This window comes from Bombina bombina, chromosome 5 (genome assembly GCF_027579735.1).
Source record: "Bombina bombina isolate aBomBom1 chromosome 5, aBomBom1.pri, whole genome shotgun sequence".
Lineage (NCBI taxonomy): Eukaryota > Metazoa > Chordata > Amphibia > Anura > Bombinatoridae > Bombina > Bombina bombina.
In genome coordinates, this window is record NC_069503.1 from 154,304,024 (window position 1) to 154,326,172 (window position 22,149).

The following is a 22,149-nucleotide window of genomic DNA, read 5'->3' on the forward strand; positions in this document are numbered from 1 at the left end:
CTAGCTGCTGATTGGTGGCTGCACATATATGCCTCATCATTGGCTTACTATTGTTTTCAGCTAACTTCGAGTAGTACATTCATACTCTTTGAATAAAGGATACCAAGAGAATGAAGCAACATTGATAAATAAATACATTGAAACATTGCTTAAATGTATGCTTTATCTGAATTATGAATGATAATTTTGGGGTTTTATGTCCTATTAAGTGCAATTAATAGTGCACTAATAAATGTGCTAATGAATGTTTGCACCTTTAATTTTTTTGTACATGTTGATAGCTTACTTAAAAATAGCCCTATAAATATACAATATGCATAGAATTTACTGTTACAATCTTTCTTTAAATTAACAAAAAATACTTTTGCTATTAAAACCATTTATTTATCTTGAACCATTTGGAATTAAAAATGTATTTGTTGTGTCAAATATCTAGCTTGCAACTAGATATTTGACACAACAAATACATTTTTAATTCCAAATGGTTGAAGATAAATAAATAGCTTTTCATAGATGTCTCGGGCATACAAAATACACTGTGTAAAAAGAGTTTGCCTCACTTAAATGCATAGAGCATTGCTGTTAGCATGCAGAGAATAAATACTGGATACTGAGGTATTTGGGGGTCAAGCCAAGTACCTTTGTAGAACTATATGAAAGCAGAAATAGTCTACTCTGTCAATACATTTATCTCTGTAACTTCCACTATTATTTCTTGCCCTTCACAACCACTTATGATTCAACAAGCTTTCAAAAGAAAAATACAATATTCAATAGTTCAATTTCACAGTCATTTTCAGGCAGTGCATCAGTTGTATTGGTATAATTTCTTTACTATTTCTGGTAACATCATATTTTATTCTTTGTTACAGACCTCTTGACAAAAATTTGAAGGGATTGTTGGATATTTTTTTTTTGTGCGTTGCAAGAATATCTGATTCTTTCAAGAAAAATTCCTGTTGAAGAAATGGCTTATATTTGGAAATTGTGTTTACATATCATCTTTGTGACTTCTATGGTAAGTATATATTATTATTTGGATCTTAAAATGTAAGATATGAATATAAATAATGTGTTCTATTTATAATTAGGTAGACATATTATATAAGTGATTAAATCTTAAAGGGACACTGAACCCAAATTTTTTCTTTTGTAATTCAGACAGAGCAAGCAATTTTAAGCAACTTTCTAATTTACTCCTATTTTCAAATGTTCTTCATTCTCTTGGTATTTTTATCTGAAAAGCAAGAATGTAAGTTTAGATGCCGGCTCATTTTTTGATGAACAACCTGGGTTGTTCTTGCTGATTGGTGGATAAATTCATCCAGCAATAATCAAGTGCTGTCCAGGGTACTGGACTTTCTTTTTCAAATAAAGATATCAAGAGAACAAAGAAAAATTGATAATAGGAGTAAATTAGAAAGTTGCTTAAAATTGCATGCTCTATCTAAATCATGAATTTGGGTTCAGTATCCCTTTAAGCAACAGGTATTTTAATTGATTTAGGGCTAGATTACTACTGGAGAGCTAATTTATTGCGTTCCCTTAAACGGGCAAATTCTTGATAAATAACCAGTCATTACAAGTGGCTGGTTACTGCTACCGCGAGCTCGCCGTAGCAATTAGCTCTCCGAACATTAACCAAAGATCTGGCCCATAGACAAGGCTAATTGGACTCCACTTAGAAAGCCTTGGGTGGATAAAGTTCTTTGCAGGGAACTTGTCCCCTCGCCTCATTTATGCAACCCTGTCCCCTGCTCACATGCAACGGAGCTTGTGAGAGCAGGGGTTGTCAATATTCCTGGTCTGATCAATAAAGTATAATTTAACTCCTCCACCTCAAAGGACAGCTGCTTCTAAACTTGCTGTTGCTGGCTTCCTGAGAAATCCTCCACAGCAAGGACTCAGAACCTGCCACCCACATCTTCACAACTGGAAACTATTGACTCTGATCAAATTTCTGTCTGAAGTCTAGGCTAAAAGGCACAGTAAAGTCAAATTTATTTATTTTATGATTTAGAGCATGCAAATCTCTACAGCTTTTCAAATTACATAAGTTATCAAATTTGCTTTCTGGTATTATTTGTTGAAAAGCATACATAGGTATGCTCAGGAGCAGTAATGCACTACTGGGAGTTAGCTGGTGATTGGTGGCTACACATATATGCCTCTTGTCATTGACTCCCTGTAGTGCATTGCTGCTGCTGAACTCTTCAACAAAGGATAGCAATATAACTAAGCAAATTTGATAAAATAAGTAAATTGGAAAGTTCCATCTGAATCATGAAAGTTTAACTTTTACTTTGTCCCTTTAATTAATAATTAGAGCCTCATGTATAACCTAAACATTCTTGAAAGTGCCTTCATGTTTATCCTTATACCAGCTCTATTGAAAGTCTAGTCCATTAATTGGCCGCTAACTCGGTAAGGAACCGGTTCTGCAAATTATTCCTGAACCTGCAGTACAGCTCCACACCTTAAAAGGATTAACAAATAAACTCTCATGTTTTAGAGAGAGAGTACAATTTTCAAAAATAATTAAATTGACTTGTATCATTAACTTGCCTCTTGTCTTGGTAGCCTATTAGCCTATGTTGGAACTTATTTTCTTTTCTTAAGAGCATACTGAAGTAGGCTTAAGAGTGTGCATGTACATTGGGTACTACAGTATATGGCAGCAGTGTTTTCAACAATATTTGTAACAATTATTTATACAGTGCTGAGACACGTGCACTGTCCTGAGCCTACCTCAGTATGCTCTGATGGAAATCTCAACATCTTACTAAGAGCAATAGGTCAATTAAATGCTTGAAGTAAACTGTTTTTTTTTTTTTTTAAATTGTTCACTCTATCTGAACCATAAAAGTTTAATTTTACTTTCATGACCCTTTAAAAACTAAAAGGTTCTAGGACAAACAGACGTACTGGGGTTGGAGATTCGGATGTTTCTATTACTATTTATTTCTGATTAGGTTATGGCACCTTTCAGAACTAATATTTTTACAATACAAATTGTAACACCCCCTTTAACTATCTGCTGTACAAGGTGCATTAGTTTAGGGTGCACGGTACAAAGCAGGAACTTTCATTTTTTCATCTGCAAAAAAATAAAACTTGTACGCTGTATCATACACAGTAACCACAAACACATTATACAGCTATCAAATAACTTGCTATAGCAATGATGTGTGAGAGTGCACTGTTTCTGTGACAGTTTGTGACAATACTTAAGTTCCAAGATGGCGGAGCCCAGTATGAAAAGGCAGGCTTCATCATCGGGCATCTTTAAGCTGATAAATAAATTTTTTTCTGATAGGCACAAACAATTTGATTGTTTGCAATTAATTTCAGACTGGAGAAACATGCATTTGCCCCAGTAAAATCTATATCTATTTGTAATTTTATGTGAAGTAATATATTATTTTCTTGTTGAAATATTTGCTTATTTCTCTCCCCATTAGCCATTCTCTACCTCATAAAATAAACCCTTACATCATGGTTGCCAGCCTCAGGCCCTGTGGTCTCAATGCCAGAGCTGGTTATGTGAGCTCCAACCTCATAATACTCTTCTGTTCTGCTTTGAACTCTTCATTGCTTGAGTGGTCCATAAAGCCAATTCTCTGAGATAGGGACACGATGGCCATGCTTATAATGATATTATATCAAAGCTTTACTTCACTAGAGCAGTATAATACAATGAGGCCGATTTAACTTTCCCCCGAATGGTGCCTAATGCACTTGTTTCCGAGCGAGCCTTCAGGATCCCCGGAAACAGAAGTTAAGAAGCAGCGGTCTTAAGACCACTGCTCCTTAACTCGTCCGCTGCCTCTGAGACTGAGGACATCAATCCGCCTGATCGAATACGATCGGGTTGATTGACACCCCCTGCTATTGGCCGATTGGCCGCGAATCTGTAGGGGCACAATGTGGGCTAGACTAGCAGGGGAATTAAATCTATAATGCAGGGAGGTGGTGCAATATATTGTGTTAGTCTCAGGTAAATGAATAATGCACAATATGGTATTGCAGGTAGATGATTACAATTTTTAACCAAAGCATCTTAAACATTGTTAGAGCATCCTATACTTTTAGTTTATAGCCTTTGTGGTGCTATTGGCATTCTCACTGTACTCTTGTTAAGTGGTGCATTATGTGTTACGCTCTAGCACAATTCAAAATTCTACAGTAAAATTTAGCACTTTTTGTGACCTAAAGTAGTTGATTTATCACCTGCAAGTTTGCATAAAAAACACATGAAAATGCTATGTGAAAAAAGGGATTAAGTTCCATTTAGACTTAATGCTATGGAAACAAAGATCTATTGATTAAAAGGTTTTGTGTCAGAATTGAAGAGATATAGAGGCCTAGTTATCAACGTGTCTACTTACCTGCCTTCGCCAGCCCAATATGCCCGCCTAAGCTCGCCTACCATCGCTGCCGCGGACCTGAAAAATCTCGCCAAAGTTATCAATAAAGCTGTCAAAAAGCCGCGCACCAAGTACGGGGCGATGAGCAGCGGACTGTGATAGTTATCACTCATCTGATCTCGCTGCTCTTCAGCATTTTTACAGCTTTATTGACAAGCTGTCACTTAGCACCCACACTAACTATACTGTTCTAGCCCCTTGGATGATGACTTCTGCCGCTCCGGATCTCCTCTTCGGTTCCATCGGTGGTCGGCTGGCTGAAGACTGCTAAAGGTAGGATGATCTTCAGGGGGGTAGTGTTAGGTTTATTTAAGGGGGGTTTGGGTTAGAGTAGGGGTATGTGGGTGGTGGGTTTTAATGTTGGTGGGGTTGTATTTTTATTTTACAAGCAAAAGAGCTGTTTTCTTTGTTGCATGCCCAGCAAAAGGCCCTTTTAAGGGCTGGTAAGGTAATTGAGCTGTTAACTTTTTAATGTAGAATAGGGTAGGGCATTTTTTTTATTTTGGGGGGCTTTGTTATTTTATTAGGGGGCTTAGATTAGGTGTAAGTAGCTTAAAATTGTTGTAATATTTTTTAAATGTTTGTAACTTATTTTTTTTATTTTTGTAAGTTAGCTTTTTTATTTTTTGTACTTTAATTAGTTTATTTAATTGTATTTAATTGTAGTTATTTGTAGGTAATTTATTTAATTAATTTAATGATAGTGTAGTGTAAGGTTTAATTGTAACTTAGGTTAGGATTTATTTTACAGGTAATTTTGTATTTCTTTTAGCTAGGTAGTTATTAAATAGTTAATAACTATTTAATAACTATTCTAACTAGCTAAAATAAATACAAAGTTACCTGTAAAATAAATATAAATCCTAAAATAGCTACAATGTAATTATTAATTACATTGTAGCTATCTTAGGGTTTATTTTACAGGTATTTAGTTTTAAATAGGAATAATTTATTTAATGATAGTTAGTGTAGTGTTAGGTGTAATTGTAACTTAGGTTTGTTTTTATTTTACAGGTAAATTTCTCTTTATTTTAACTAGGTAGCTATTAAATAGTTAATAACTATTTAATAGCTATTGTACCTATTTAAAATAAATTGAAATTTGCCTGTAAAATAAAAATAAATCCTAAAATAGCTACAATATAATTATTATTTATATTGTATCTATATTAGGGTTTATTTTAAAGGTAAGTATTTAGTTTTAAATAGGATTAATTTAGTTAATAAGAGTTATAATATTTAGATGTATTTAATTAATATTTAAATTAAGGGGGGTGTTAGGGTTAGACTTAGGTTTAGGGGTTAATAATTTTATTATAGTTGCGGTGGTGTAGGGGGGGCAGGATAGGGGTTAATAAATTTATTATAGGTGGCGACGGTGTAAGGGGGGCAGATTAGGGGTTAATACGTTTAATATAGGTGGCGGCGGGGTCCGGGAGTGGCGGTTTAGGGGTTAATCAGTTTATTAGAGTGGCGGCGGGTCCGGAAGCAGCGGTTTAGGGGTTAATACGTTTATTAGAGTGGTGGTGGGCTCCGGGAGCGGCGGTTTAGGGGGTAATACATTTATTTAGTTGCGGCGGTGTAGGGGGGGACAGACTCGGGGTACATGTTAGGGTGTTAGGTGTAGACATCTCCCATAGGAATCAATGGGATATCTGGCAGCAGCAAACATGAACTTTCGCTATGGTCAGACTCCCATTGATTCCAATGGGATCCGCCGCCTCCAGGGCGGCGGATTGAAAACCAGGTACGCTGGGCCGGAAAAGTGCCGAGCGTACCTGCTAGTTTTTTTGATAACTAGCAAAAGTAGTCAGATTGTGCCGAACTTGTGTGTGGAACATCTGTAGTGACGTAAGAATCGATCTGTGTCAGACTGAGTCCGGCGGATCGAAGCTTACGTCACTAAATTCTACTTTTGCCGGTGTGTAGGGCTTGATAACTTAGGCGAATCAGCCTCGCCACAAATACTCTGCGGAATTCCAGAGTATTTGAGGTTGACGGCTTGATAACTAGACCCCATTGTATTTTGCAAGGGTGGGACTCTTTTTTTTTATAAACACTAACCAGAGCCACCATCAGGGGGTAAATTGGGTGACTAATGTCAGGGGCCCAGTGTGCCATGGGGCCCCATGAGGCAAGCACAACTATTATTTAAAAAATGTATTTATTTATTTTTATATTTTGGCAGCCTCCAGAGGGCGCTACAGCAGAGTGCTATTGAGCGTGGGAAATGTCATTACAATGAGTAAAGCATTAGCATTTGAGAGAATTTTGGAGTGTGCACTAAACCACTATGCACATTGTGAGACAGACTTGGCACTTCAGTTTGTACAGTGTGTGCCAGAGTCAGGCGGCAGATCACTTTCATTTGCAGGTAGGTAGGTAGGAGTAGGTAGGACTTACTTAGTAAATGTTTTTTTATTTATTTGTGCAATCTCAGATTGTAACTTCACTGTGATAGTTGTGTGGTGGGGCCAAGGGTCCATAAAAACACATTTTTTAGCAATATGCAGCAGTGTATTTGACAATGCTGTAGAAATTCTATATTTTAAACCATGCAGAAATGTTTCCTCCTCAATACAAAAATGGTAGGTGCCCTTTTGGCAGATATGATATATATATATATATATATATATATATATATATATATATATATATATTACAATCCAGTTTACTGCCCCTTTGTGCACTGACTTTCCAGATGCCAGGAGGCATTGTATCTAAGATTTTTACATCTGCATAAAATATTATACTCTCAGGCTAAGATTGCTCAGTGTTTCAAATGAGACTGGTTAACTTAACACTGTTCAGTTTACACTACAGCTGACTTAATTTTGAAATACATACAAACAAGCCTAAATCCTGCATTTAACCAGATTTAATGGTATGAGACCTAGTGCCACAGATTTTCAAAATCCATAAGTATAGCTGACAGATGGGAACATTCATTTACCCTTTCTGATAGATCAATCATGTACAATTTTGAATTCACAGTAATTTTGTTTGCACATTTACAAATATGATTCTTTAAAAAGTGATCTCTTAATTTCTGCTATTTGTTATCATGCATGTCACACACTGTTGATTTAGGGGATGACAATGTGCAGACATTTTACCTCCTGTGAGTGTTTCTGTGGGTGTCTGTGTTCATGTCTTTGTGCTTTTGTTGGTGTCTCTATGAGTGTGTATGTATTTTCTTTCTGTGGCTCTCTCTGTGAGGGTTTGTGTTTCTGTCTTTGTGCATTTTCTGTAGATGTCTCTGTGAGGGTGTGTCTGTCTTTGTGTGTTTCTGTGGGTGTCTGTGAGTGTGTATGTCTTTGTGTGTTTTTATGAGTCTGTCTCTGTGGGTGTTTGAGTTTGTGTGTGAGTGTGTGTCCATTGTCTGTTCCTTTTTAGGACATTTTGACCTTACTACTGATTATTCACATCTTTCTACGGACTTTGAGACTAATGAGACCTTTCTGGAAATCACCAACCCACCACTTAACCTTTAAATTAATGTTTAGGCAATCCAGGGCTCTTTCTTTCAGCCACTGCATGCTGTTGTCATCATATAGTTGGCATCTTCCTTGACAAAAAGATAATCAGAATTCCATATTTTGTCTTGTAAATCTCCTTTTTTGACAAAATTGTAATCTACCTCATTACTTGTCAGGTCAATGTAAACAAGTGCTGAGTGTCTGTGTGGGTGTCTGTGTCTGAGATTGTTTGTGTGTTTCTTTGCGTGTCTGCTAGAGTATCTATATGTGAATCCTTAAGTGTGTCTGTGTGTTTCTGTGTTTGTGTGTTACTACCTTTACAACATTTCCAAGTTTGACTACACTTAAGAGTTCCGACTTGGCGTGCTCGTGCACGTTTTCTCCCATAGAGATCAATGGAGAAAAAGTGTTGGAAAAAAACCTAACACCTGCGATTGCGAAATGGTGATCGCATTAACACATTACACATTGAGGTCTATGGAGAAAATAAAGTTTTGTAAAAACCTAACACCCTAACATAAACCCCTAGTCTAATAACCCCTAAACCGCCGTCCCCCCACATCGCCAACACTAAATAAACCTATTAATCCCTAATCCACTGGCCCCCCACATTGTGACAAACTAAATTAACTTATTAACCCCTAAACCTAACACCCCCTAACTTTAAATTAAAGTTACAATATAATTTAGGGAGCGCTTGAAGCTGTTAAAACTAGGGGAGAGTCTTGTGGAGCGAGGCAGGGAGTTCCACAAGATGGGGCCCAGTCTGGAGAAGTCCTGTAAATGGGAATGTGAGGAAGTAACAAGAGAGGAGGAGAATAGGAGATCGTGGCCAGAGTGAAGGGGACGGGAGGGAGAGTATCTGGAGACAAGGTCTGAAATGTAGGGGGGAGCAGTCAAGTTGAGGTCTTTGTATGTCAGAGTAAGGATTTTGGGTTTAATCCTGGAGGCAAGAGGAAGCCAGTGAAGGGATTGGCAGAGAGGTGCAGCAGATGAAGAGTGACGTGTAAGGAAGATGAGCCTGGCAGAGGCATGCATTATGGATTGTAAAGGAGCTAGGCGGCAGCTAGGTAGACCAGAGAGGACTGAGTTGCAGTAGTCGAGATAGGAAAGGATGAGAGAGTGGATTAAAATCTTAGTTGTGTCTTGTGTAAGGAAATGTCTAATTTTAGAAATGTTTCTAAGGTGGAAGCGGCAGGCTTTAGCCAAGGACTGAATGTGAGGAGTGAAGGAAAGGTCCGAGTCATGTGTGACCCCAAGACATGGGGCATGCAGGGTAGGGGTAATGATGGAATTATCAACAATTATAGAAAATTGGGGGGTGGAGATTTTGGAAGAAGGGGAAGAAGGGGAGTTCAGTTTTGGAGAGATTTAGCTTAAGGTAGTGAGAGGACATAAAAGATGAGATATGAGAAAGACAGTTAGTGACAGGGATTAGTAAGGAAGGAGGTAGGATCAGATGCAGAGAGGTAGATTTGGGTGTCATCAGCATGCAAACGATATTTAAACCCTTTGGACTTTATTAAGGAACCTAATGATGATGTTTAGATTGAAAAGAGTAGGGGACCGAGGACAGAGCCTTGAGGTACCCCAACAGAAAGTGGTAAAGGGGCAGAGGATGCTCCGGAGAAGGCTACACTAAAGGTAAGGTTACATAGATAGAAAGAGAACCACAAGAGAGCTGTGTCGCAGATGCCGAAGGATTGGGGTTTGGAGCAAAAGAGGGTGGTCAACAGTTTCAAAGGCTGCAGAGAGATCAAGGAGGATAAGCAGAGAGAAGTGACCTTTGGATTTTGCTATAAGTAGGTCATTGGTAACCTTGACAATTGCTGTCTCTGTGGAGTGATGGGGATGAAATCCAGATTGCAGTGGGTCAAGAAGAGAGTTTAGTGTAAGGAAATAGGATAGACGTGCATTTACTATCTTTTCAAGGAGCTTTGAGGCAAGAGGGAGTAGGGAAATAGGACGGTAGTTGGATGGGGAGATTGGATCGAGGGAAGGTTTTTTGAGGATAGGTGTGAGGGAAATATACCAGTGCTGAGGGAGAGGTTGAAAATGTGTGTGAGTATAGGGCTGAGGGTAGAAGAGAGGGAGGGGAGTAGCTGTGAGGGGATGGGATTGAGGGGACAGGTAGGGAGGTGGGAGGACAATATACGGGCAGAAACTTCTTCCTCAGTAACAGCGGCAAAAGAGCTAAATTTATGGTTATTTGGGTTTTGAATGATTGTGAGCTTTTCAGGGGGTGGGAGATTGGTAGTATTTTGAGAGCTGATTTGATATATATTTGTATGTGTTTATCTAAATAAATATATACACAAATAAATAAATACATATGTACACACACACACACACATATATATACATATTTTTATATATAAATATATATATATACAGTATATATATATATATATATATATATATATACACATACATATTTAGACATGTATATGTGTGTTTCTCTATTTTCAAGTCCATTGCAGCCCTTTTATTTTCTAACACCTAAGACCTCATATCTTTAAACCTTTATAACTTTTATTGCAATTTTTTAAAATAATTTTTATTAGATAGTGTTATTATGAGTGTAACTGTGCTTTTAAATATCATTTTGATGTGTTTTGTGCAACTTTTTAGTCAAGCGTAGCAGTTAACCAGAGCTAACTATCCCAACGCACATTAAATTCATTTGCGCTCAAGCAAACCCATTTACTTTCAATCTGCAATGCGCCCGCTACTTCTGATGCAACCAAAGAGCCTCGATAAACGCCTTTTCGGTTGTGAGCAACAGTTAGCATGCCACATGTAATCTAGCCTTCAGTAAGGTGATTACAGTAGCTATTGTGGTCACCTAGCTATTTTCAATGTCATTTATCATTGCACAAACATTTCACCGGAAATGTAGGGGGGAGCAGTCAAGTTGAGGTCTTTGTATGTCAGAGTGAGGATTTTGGGTTTAATCCTGGAGGCAAGAGGAATCCAGTGAAGGGATTGGCAGAGAGGTGCAGCAGATGAAGAGTGACGTGTAAGGAAGATGAGCCTGGCAGAGGCATGCATTATGGATTGTAAAGGAGCTAGGCGGCAGCTAGGTAGACCAGAGAGGACTGAGTTGCAGTAGTCGAGACAGGAAAGGATGAGAGAGTGGATTAAAATCTTAGTTGTGTCTTGTGTAAGGAAATGTCTAATTTTAGAAATGTTTCTAAGGTGGCCGCTAGCAGGGGATGTCAGTCTTCTCTATCAGATCGGATGATTTAAATCTGCCACCTTTTATGTGGTGGATAGGTTAAGGAGCAGCCATTTTTCTAACGCTACTTCTTAACTTTAGTTTCAGGCTTGCCTGAAATGATGGGCCTCTGAAGCAGCAATCACTGCTTAACAAATGAAGCCCTAACTAAAGGAAAAAATAGTTTTTTTCTTGAATATTTTATGACAAAACATGTTGCTTTGCGCACCTTGATATCAGTATTTAAATGTTATTTAATTATATTTTATACCACTGTTTGGATTCACAAATATTTGCTAGTTTTGTGAGAACAGCGACCTTTTTCATCTGTTTCCATAAGTGTTTACAAAATCTTTTGTTCATTGCCTTGTTTGATCTCTTTAGGTTTTTAATACATTTGAATTATGATAGTAAATGTTACTCTCTCATCTTTGCACACCAGAGGAAAACACTTTGGAATTTGGTAGTTTTTTTCATGTTACAAAGGCACTTGAGAAGCAAAGAATGACTCATAAACTTGGCTCAGTATTGAAGTGAATATTAAACTTGACTGCAATGCAGGTGTTTTAACAATCTGCAATAATGCCATGACAATTGTTTTTTTGCTTCCAATGCCTGACTTATTTGTCTGTTTTTAAATGAATGAAGTAATTCTATTTGTATTTCATTATGTCACATACATTTATGTGTCTCTTAACCTTAAAAAAAGAGCATATTTGTAGAGATGTACGTTTTTTTCTTTATCAATAACAATAAGCTATTTTAATGTCCAGTAAAGCAATAAAATGCAGCTGCTACACTATTACTATGTGTATTACAACAGTAATATGTGAATGACAGTGTGGCTAGACTTTAAAAAGATCAATACACAAATATTCAGTAGTCTGCCAATAGGTTAGCATATCAGCAGAGTCTAATTGATATTAGAACAGATTAATTCCTTGTTTGATGCAGTTGTTTTCAATGGTCAAACTCCACACAACACATTCCTTATTTGGAGCAACCAACCAGTTTTTAAGTATGGTGAGGACTAAGCTCCCCACTGTCATTGCATTAACAAATTCTCTGTTGTTTGGATTGAACAGAAATGATAGGCTTACAAACTACAAATTAGGAAGGTATATGTGGCTAGGTTAGATTTTTTAAGCCAACCATGTTCTCTTTTGGTGGTCAGGACTGGAATATTCACAATTTGCATACTTCAATTACAGGAAAAGGGCCAAGATAATTAATGAAGATAATTAATGCTGTTTCACTATGCACAATCAAGCCATTTATATTACAGTTTTAAAGGGACAGTAAAGTCAAAATTAAACTTTCATGATTCAGATAGAGCATGTGATTTAGAACAACTTAACAATTTGAAATAATTTTCTTAGTTCTCATAGTATCCTTAGTTAAAACCCATTCCTAGGTAGGCTCATAAGCAGCAGTGCACTACTGGGAGCTAGCTGCTGATTGGTGGCTGCACATAATTGACTGTTGTCATTGGTTCACCAGATTTAATTAGCTAGCTCCCAGTAGTGCATTGATGCTCCAACAACAACAAAAATGAAATAATGCAAATTTGATCACATACCCTATCTGAATCATGAAAGAAAAAAATATACCTAGACATATGTACGACAGCAGTATTAAAGGGACATGAAACACTTTGAGATAATAATATAAAATGATAAATTTTATATATATATATATATATATATATATATATATATATATATATATATATATATATATATATTCACTGGGAACACACAGTGCCAGTTTTTTCTAACATCCCACAACCACTCCCTTTATACCCCAAAAACTGCTTTTTGCAGTTATTTTATTAACAAATAAAGATGCTACTATTTTATTTTTTTAATAAAATAGATCTTACTTGATTTTTGGAGCATTTTGTGGACATTTATAAAATTAACCAGAGATCTGATCTCTGGTTAATTTTCTAAGCGCTAATTGCTACCGCGAGCTTGCGGTAGTAATAACCAGCCACTTGTAATTTGCTGTTTGGGGGCATGCAATACATTAGTGCTCCACTTGTAATCTAGCCCTAAAACTTTACACTTATTTTGTCAATATTTTAACAGCTAATTAAACTTTTAAAAATACATCTATATGTTATTCTCAGACTAATCTTTCCTTTGAATGCATAATTCTATCTAGAATGTATTTAGTGTTTAATGTCCCTTTAAGACTGTGCAAAAACGTTTAGGATCAAGACCAACAAAAAAAAGTATGGGAACTCAACAAGACTTCCACCCCCTCACAATTAATATTGTTTTATATATACACACACTGTATTTAAATGTATATAATCTATACACTTTGGTTAATGAAAGCAAATGAAATCAAATGAAGGGTTGACTGGTTACGTTTGGACCTTTGTCACAGAGTCTCAACAACTTATGGTGCAGTAGTCCTATTTCTGCTGAGAAGAGCTAAATAACCCAAGAGCAAGCCACACAGAAATGTAAGCATCATGTGTGACACACATTGCTTGCATTTAGTGTATTTTAAGAAGTGTTACTGCCCATTACTATAGATTCTCACTATCCCTCTAACCAGACTGTGATCCAGCTCCTCTCACCAGCAGCAGTGTTAAATGGACATGAAACCCAAAATGTTTATTTCATGATTCAGATAGAAAATACAGTTTTTAACAACTTTCCAATTTACTTCTATTATTTAATTTGCTTTCTTCTCTTGTTATTCTTTGTGGATAGGTTTATCTAGGCAAGCTCAGGAGCAGCAGAGAACCTAGGTTCTAGCTGTTGATTGGTGGCTGCATATATATATATATATATATATATATATATTGATTGTCATTGGCTCACCCGTGCACTCAGTTAGAAACCATTAGTGCAATGCTGCTCCTTCAACAAATGATACCAAGAGAATTAAACAGATTAGATAATAGAAGTAAATTAGAAAGTTGTTTAAAATGTTATTCTCTATCTGAATCATGAAAGAACAAATTTGGGTTTCATGTCCCTTTAACTGAAGCAATTCTGTTCTCTTTCCAGGGGGAACTTAGTTCCTCCTACAAAAATAGTGCAGGTACTCTGTCCCCATGCGTTGCCGCTCGACTTGACCACTGATCAATATGGTAAACTTTCACACCTTAAAGCCAGACATATATGCCTAACATTAAACCTATAGACATATGTGTAGCATTAGCAAATTTACATTGTGACATATGTATGTAGCAGTATAAAACTATATGGCAAGATATATTTGCTGCAGACATGTGCATCTGTATCAAACCTTGGGGTCGATCCGATAAAAATCGTCGCCCGCAAAAGCTGGCGACGCCAATATTTGCGCGGGTTTGGTATCCTATATACAGCGTAACCTAGAAGTTACGCGCGTATATTTCTGCCGTCGCCCGTAGTTTAATATAGTTACTATAGTATTTATATTAACTATATTAACTCTATCTAACCCTAACACCCCTAACTAAATTCTTATTAAATAAATATAATTCATATTATAAACTAAAATATTCCTATTTAAATCTAAATACTTACCTATAAAATAAACCCTAAGATAGCTACAATATAATTAATAATTACATTATAGCTATGTTAGGGTTTATATTTCTCCAACATTGGTGTGTCCGGTCCACGGCGTCATCCTTACTTGTGGGAATATCTCTTCCCCAACAGGAAATGGCAAAGAGTCCCAGCAAAGCTGGCCATATAGTCCCTCCTAGGCTCCGCCCACCCCAGTCATTCTCTTTGCCGTTGCACAGGCAACATCTCCACGGAGATAGTTAAGAGTTTGTGGTGTTTAGTTATAGTTTTTTATTCTACTATCAAGAGTTTGTTATTTTAAAATAGTGCTGGTATGTACTATTTTAGAAAAGGAAAATAAATCCTAATATAGCTACAATATAAATTATTATTATATTTTAGGATTAATATTTATTTTACAGGCAACTTTGTAATTATTTTAAGTATAATATAGGGGTCGGCGGTGTTAGGGGCAGCAGATTAGGGGTTAAGGAAATTTATTTTCTGTTTGTGAGAGGAAGATGATTTTAGCAGACAGTAACTAAAATCGATTGCTGTTTCCACATAGGACTGTTGAGATGAAGTAACTTCAGTTGGGGGAAACAGTTAGCAGACTTTTCTGCTTAAGGTATGACTAGCCATATTTCTAACAAGACTGTGTAATGCTGGAAGGCTGTCATTTCCCCTCATGGGGACCGGTAAGCCATTTTCTTAGTCTCAAACAGAATAAAGGGCTTAATATGGGCTATAAAACTGGTAGACACTTTTATGGGCTAAATCGATTGCTTTATTTGGACATTTTATACATGTTTATGCTGATAATTCACACTTATAAACTTGGGGAACGTTTTTTAACGTCAGGCACTATGTTAGACACCTTTTCCAGTCAGGAAGGGCCTTCCCAGTTGTAGGCTGAGCCTCATTTTCACGCCATTACTGCGCAGTTGTTTTTGAGAGCAAGACATGCAGATGCATGTGTGAGGACCTGAAAGTAGTTTGAAAAGTTCCTAAAAGGCGTCATTTGGTATCGTATTCCCCTCTGGGCTTGGTAAAGTCACAGCAAAGGCTGTAGCTGGGACTGTAGAGGGGTTAAATCTGTAACCGGCTCCGGTTTCGTTATTTTAAGGGTTAAAGCTCTGAAAATTGGTGTGCAATACTTTTAATGCTTTAAGACACTGTGGTGAAATTTTGGTAAATTTTGAACAATTCATTCATATTTTTTCACATATTCAATAATAAAGTGTGCTCTGTTTAAAATTTAAAGAGACAGTAACGGTTTTGTTTTAAAACGGTTTTTGTGCTTTATTGACAAGTTTAAGCCTGTTTAACATGTCTGTGCCTTCAGATAAGCTATGTTCTATATGTATGAAAGCCAATGTGTCTCCCCCTTCAAAATTGTGTGATAATTGTGCCATAGCGTCCAAACAAAGTAAGGACAGTACTGCCACAGATAATGAAATTGCCCAAGATAATTCCTCAGATGAAGGGAGTAGACATGGTTCTACATCATCTCCTTCTGTGTCTATGCCAGTTTTGCCCACGCAGGAGGCCCCTAGTACTTCTAGCGCGCCAATGCTTATTACCATGCAACAATTGACGGCTGTAATGGATAACTCCATAGCAAATATTTTATCCAAAATGCCTGCATATCAGAGAAAGCGCGATTGCTCTGTTTTAAACACTGAAGAGCAGGAGGTCGCTGATGATAATTGTTCTGTCATACCCTCACACCAATCTGAAAGGGCCATGATCATGAGGGAGGTTTTGTCAGATGGGGAAATTTCAGATTCAGGAAAAATTTACCAACAGGCTGAACCTGATGTTGTGACATTTAAATTTAAGTTAGAACATCTCTGCACACTGCTTAAGGAGGTGTTATCTACTCTGGATGATTGTGACAACTTGGTCATTCCAGAAAAATTATGCAAGATGGACAAGTTCCTAGAGGTTCCGGTGCACCCCAACGCTTTTCCTATACCCAAGCGGGTGGCGGACATAGTGAATAAGGAGTGGGAGAAGCCCGGCATACCTTTTGTTCCCCCTCCTATATTTAAGAAATTATTTCCTATGGTCGACCCCAGAAAGGACTTATGGCAGACAGTCCCTAAGGTCGAGGGGGCAGTTTCTACTCTAAACAAGCGCACTACTATCGAGGATAGTTGTGCTTTCACAGATCCTATGGATAAAAAATTGGAAGGTGACCTTCTACAACCCATTTCGTGCATTGTTCCTGTCACTACAGCAGCGTGGTTCTGGTTCGAGGAACTAGAAAAGTCGCTCAGTAGAGAGACTCCATATGAGGAGGTTATGGACAGAGTTCACGCACTTAAGTTGGCTAACTCTTTTATTTTAGATGCTGCTTTGCAATTAGCTAGATTAGCGGCGAAAAATTCAGGGTTTGCAATTGTGGCGCTCAGAGCGCTTTGGCTAAAGTCTTGGTCAGCGGATGTATCATCCAAGACAAAATTGCTTAACATCCCCTTCAAGGGTAAAACTCTCTTTGGACCAGAATTGAAAGAGAATTTATCTCAGACATCACTGGGGGAAAGGGTCACGCCCTCCCACAAGATAGGCCTTTCAAGGCCAAGAATAAGTCTAATTTTCGTTCCTTTCGTAATTTCAGGAACGGACCGGGCTCTAATTCTGCATCCTCTAAGCAAGAGGGTAATACCTCACAGTCCAAACCAGCCTGGAAACCGATGCAAGGCTGGAACAAGGGTAAGCAGGCCAAGAAGCCTGCCGCTGCTAACAAAACAGCATGAAGGAGTAGCCCCCGATCCGGGACCGGATCTAGTTTGGGGCAGACTCTCTCTCTTTGCTCAGACTTGGGCAAGAGATGTTCAGGATCCCTGGACGCTAGAAATAGTTTCTCAGGGTTATCTTCTGGAATTCAAGGAACTTCCCCCAAGGGGAAGGTTCCACATGTCTCACTTATCCTCAAACCAAATAAAGAGACAGGCGTTCTTACATTGTGTAGAAGACCTGTTAAAGATGGGAGTGATACACCCCGTTCCAATGACGGAACAAGGAATGGGATTTTACTCAAATCTGTTCGTAGTTCCCAAAAAAGAGGGAACCTTCAGACCAATTCTGGATTTAAAGATCCTAAACAAATTTCTCAGGGTACCATCGTTCAAAATGGAAACCATTCGAACGATTCTACCCACTATCCAGGAAGGTCAATTTATGACTACCGTGGATCTAAAGGATGTGTACCTACATATTCCTATCCACAAAGAACATCATCAGTTCCTAAGGTTCGCCTTTCTGGACAAACATTACCAGTTTGTGGCCCTCCCATTCGGATTAGCCACTGCTCCAAGGATTTTCACAAAGGTACTCGGGTCCCTTCTAGCGGTTCTAAGACCGAGGGGCATTGCAGTAGTACCATACTTGGACGACATTCTAATACAAGCGTCGTCCCTTTCAAAATCAAAGGCTCATACAGACATCGTTCTGGCCTTTCTCAGATCTCACGGATGGAAGGTGAACATAGAAAAAAGTTCTCTGTCTCCGTCAACCAGAGTTCCCTTCTTGGGCACAATAATAGATTCCTTAGAAATGAAGATCTTTCTGACAGATGTCAGAAAGTCAAAACTTCTAAGCGCTTGTCAAGTTCTTCATTCTGTTCCACGTCCTTCCATAGCTCAGTGCATGGAAGTAGTAGGGTTGATGGTTGCGGCAATGGACATAGTTCCTTTTGCACTAATTCATCTAAGACCATTACAACTGTGCATGCTGAACCAGTGGAATGGGGATTATACAGACTTGTCTCCAGTGATTCAAGTAGATCAGAAGACCAGAGACTCACTCCGTTGGTGGCTAACCCAGGATCACCTATCCCAGGGAATGAGCTTCCGCAGTCCAGAGTGGGTCATCGTCATGACCGACGCCAGCCTAGTGGGCTGGGGCGCGGTCTGGGAATCCCTGAAAGCTCAGGGACTGTGGTCTTGGGAAGAGTCTCTTCTCCCGATAAACATTCTGGAACTAAGAGCGATATTCAATGCTCTCAAGGCTTGGCCTCAGCTAGCAAAGGCCAGATTCCTAAGATTCCAATCAGACAACATGACGACTGTTGCGTATCTCAATCATCAGGGGGGAACAAGGAGTTCCCTGGCGATGAAAGAAGTGACCAAAATAATACAATGGGCGGAGAATCACTCCTGCCACCTATCTGCGATCCACATTCCAGGTGTGGAAAACTGGGAAGCGGATTATTTGAGTCGTCAGACATTCCATCCGGGGGAGTGGGAACTCCACCCGGAGATCTTTGCCCAGTTGACGCAACTATGGGGCATTCCAGACATGGATCTGATGGCATCTCGTCAGAACTTCAAAGTTCCTTGCTACGGGTCCAGATCCAGGGATCCAAATTCGACTCTAGTGGATGCACTAGTAGCGCCTTGGGCCTTCAACCTAGCTTATGTGTTTCCACCGTTTCCTCTCATTCCCAGGCTGGTAGCCAGGATCAAACAGGAGAGGGCCTCGGTGATCTTGATAGCCCCTGCGTGGCCATGCAGGACGTGGTATGCAGACCTGGTGAATATGTCATCGGTTCCACCATGGAAGCTACCTTTGAGACAGGACCTTCTTGTTCAGGGTCCATTCGATTGAACGCTTGATTCTATCAAAGCGTGTGTTTTCAGATTCTGTGATTGATACTCTGGTTCAGGCCAGAAAACCGGTAACTAGAAAGATTTACCATAAGATATGGAAAAGATATATCTGCTGGTGTGAATCCAAGGGATTACCTTGGAATAAGATTAAAATTCCTAAGATTCTTTCCTTTCTGCAAGAAGGTTTGGATAAAGGATTATCTGCGAGTTCTCTAAAGGGACAGATTTCTGCTTTATCTGTCTTACTACACAAACGACTGGCAGCTATGCCAGATGTTCAAGCATTTGTTCAGGCTCTGGTTAGGATCAAGCCTGTTTACAGACCTTTGACTCCTCCCTGGAGTTTAAATTTAGTTCTTTCAGTTCTTCAAGGGGTTCCATTTGAACCTCTACATTCCATAGATATTAAGTTGTTATCTTGGAAAGTTTTGTTTTTGGTTGCTATTTCTTCTGCTAGAAGAGTTTCAGAGTTATCTGCTCTGCAGTGTGCTCCGCCCTATCTGGTGTTCCATGCAGATAAGGTGGTTTTGCGTACTAAGCCTGGTTTTCTTCCAAAGGTTGTTTCTAACAAAAATATTAACCAGGAGATAGTTGTACCTTCTTTGTGTCCGAATCCAGTTTCAAAGAAGGAACGTTTGTTACACAATTTGGACGTAGTCCGTGCTCTAAAATTCTATTTAGAAGCTACAAAATATTTCAGACAAACATCTTCTTTGTTTGTCGTCTACTCTGGTAAAAGGAGAGGTCAAAAAGCGACTTCTACCTCTCTTTCTTTTTGGCTTAAAAGCATCATCCGATTGGCTTAAGAGACTGCCGGACGGCAGCCTCCTGAAAGAATCACAGCTCACTCCACTAGGGCTGTGGCTTCCACATGGGCCTTCAAGAACGAGGCTTCTGTTGATCAGATATGTAAGGCAGCGACTTGGTCTTCACTGCACACTTTTGCCAAATTTTACAAATTTGATACTTTTGCTTCTTCGGAGGCTATTTTTGGGAGAAAGGTTTTGCAAGCCGTGGTGCCTTCCGTTTAGGTGACCTGATTTGCTCCCTCCCTTCATCCGTGTCCTAAAGCTTTGGTATTGGTTCCCACAAGTAAGGATGACGCCGTGGACCGGACACACCAATGTTGGAGAAAACAGAATTTATGCTTACCTGATAAATTACTTTCTCCAACGGTGTGTCTGGTCCACGGCCCGCCCTGGTTTTTAATCAGGTCTGATGAATTATTTTCTCTAACTACAGTCACCACGGTACCATATGGTTTCTCCAGAATGACTGGGGTGGGCGGAGCCTAGGAGGGACTATATGGCCAGCTTTGCTGGGACTCTTTGCCATTTCCTGTTGGGGAAGAGATATTCCCACAAGTAAGGATGACGCCGTGGACCGGACACACCGTTGGAGAAAGTAATTTATCAGGTAAGCATAAATTCTGTTTTATTTTACAGGTAAATTGTTAATTATTTTAACTAGGTATAATAGCTATTAAATAGTTATGAACTATTTAATAGCTACCTAGTTAAAATAATTACCCAATTACCTGTAAAATAAATCCTAACCTAAGTTACAAATACACCTACACTATCAATAAATTAAATAAACTACAAATATCTATCTAAAAATACAATTAAATAAACTAAACTAAATTACAAAAAAAACAAACACTAAATTACAAAAAATAAAAAAAAGATTACAAGATTTTTAAGCTAATTACACCTATTCTAAGCTCCCTAATAAAATAATAAAGCCCCCCAAAATAAAAAAATTCCCTACCCTATTCTAAATTAAAAAAAGTTTATACTACCACCCCCCAACATTACAACCCACCACCCACATACCACTAATCTAACCCAAACCCCCCTTAAATAAACCTAACACTACCCCCCTGAAGATCTCCCTACCTTGTATTCACCCAGCTGGGCCGAACTCCTCATCCGATCCAGGCGATGTGTTCCAGCAAGCGGCAGTGAAGTCTTCTTCCATCCGGGCGATGTCTTGAAGCAAGCGGCAGAGAGTCTTCTTCCATCGGCGATGTCTTCAAGCAAATCGGCATCTTCAATCTTCTTTCTTCGCTCCTCCACTGCGGAGCATCCTTCCGGCACGACGACTTCCCGATGAATGAGGTTCCTTTAAATTATGTCATCCAAGATGGCGTCCGCCGAATTCCGATTGGCTGATAGGATTCTATCAGCCAATCGGAATTAAGGTAGAAAAATCTGATTGGCTGATTGAATCAGCCAATCAGATTCAAGTTCAATCCGATTGGCTGATTGGCCCGGATGGAAGAAGACTTCACTGCCGCTTGCTGGAACACATCGCCTGGATCGGATGAGGAGTTCGGCCCGGCTGGGTGAATACAAGGTAGGGAGATCTTCAGGGGGGTAGTGTTAGGTTTATTTAAGGGGGGTTTGGGTTAGATTAGGGGTATGTGGCTGGTGGGTTGTAATGTTGGGGGTGGTATTGTGTTTTTTTTTGCAGGCAAAAGAGCAGTTTTCTTTGGGGCATGCCCCCACAAAAGGCCCTTTTAAGGGCTGGTAAGGTAAAAGAGCTTTGAACTTTTTTTAATTTAGAATAGGGTAGGGAATTTTTTTATTTTGGGGGGCTTTATTATTTTATTAGGGGGCTTAGAATAGGTGTAATTAGCTTAAAAATCTTGTAATCTTTTTTTTTTTTTTTGTAATTTAGTTTAGTTTATTTAATTGTATTTTTATATAGATATTTGTAGTTTATTTAATTTATTGATAGTGTAGGTGTATTTGTAACTTAGGTTAGGATTTATTTTACAGGTAATTGGGTAATTATTTTAACTAGGTAGCTATTAAATAGTTCATAACTATTTAATAGCTATTATACCTAGTTAAAATAATTAACAATTTACCTGTAAAATAAATATAAACC

General features: G+C 38.5%; 1 protein-coding gene across 1 annotated transcript in view; it reads left to right on the forward strand.

Annotated features, from left to right (window-relative positions):
- Positions 1 to 986: 986 nt before the first annotated feature.
- ADCYAP1R1 (ADCYAP receptor type I) overlaps positions 987 to 22,149 on the forward strand; it is a 490,746-nt gene continuing 469,583 nt past the window's right edge. The window contains 1 exon segment of the mRNA XM_053715660.1: positions 987 to 1,018. Coding sequence (XP_053571635.1) covers positions 1,016 to 1,018 — 3 coding nt within the window. The 5' untranslated portion in view covers positions 987 to 1,015.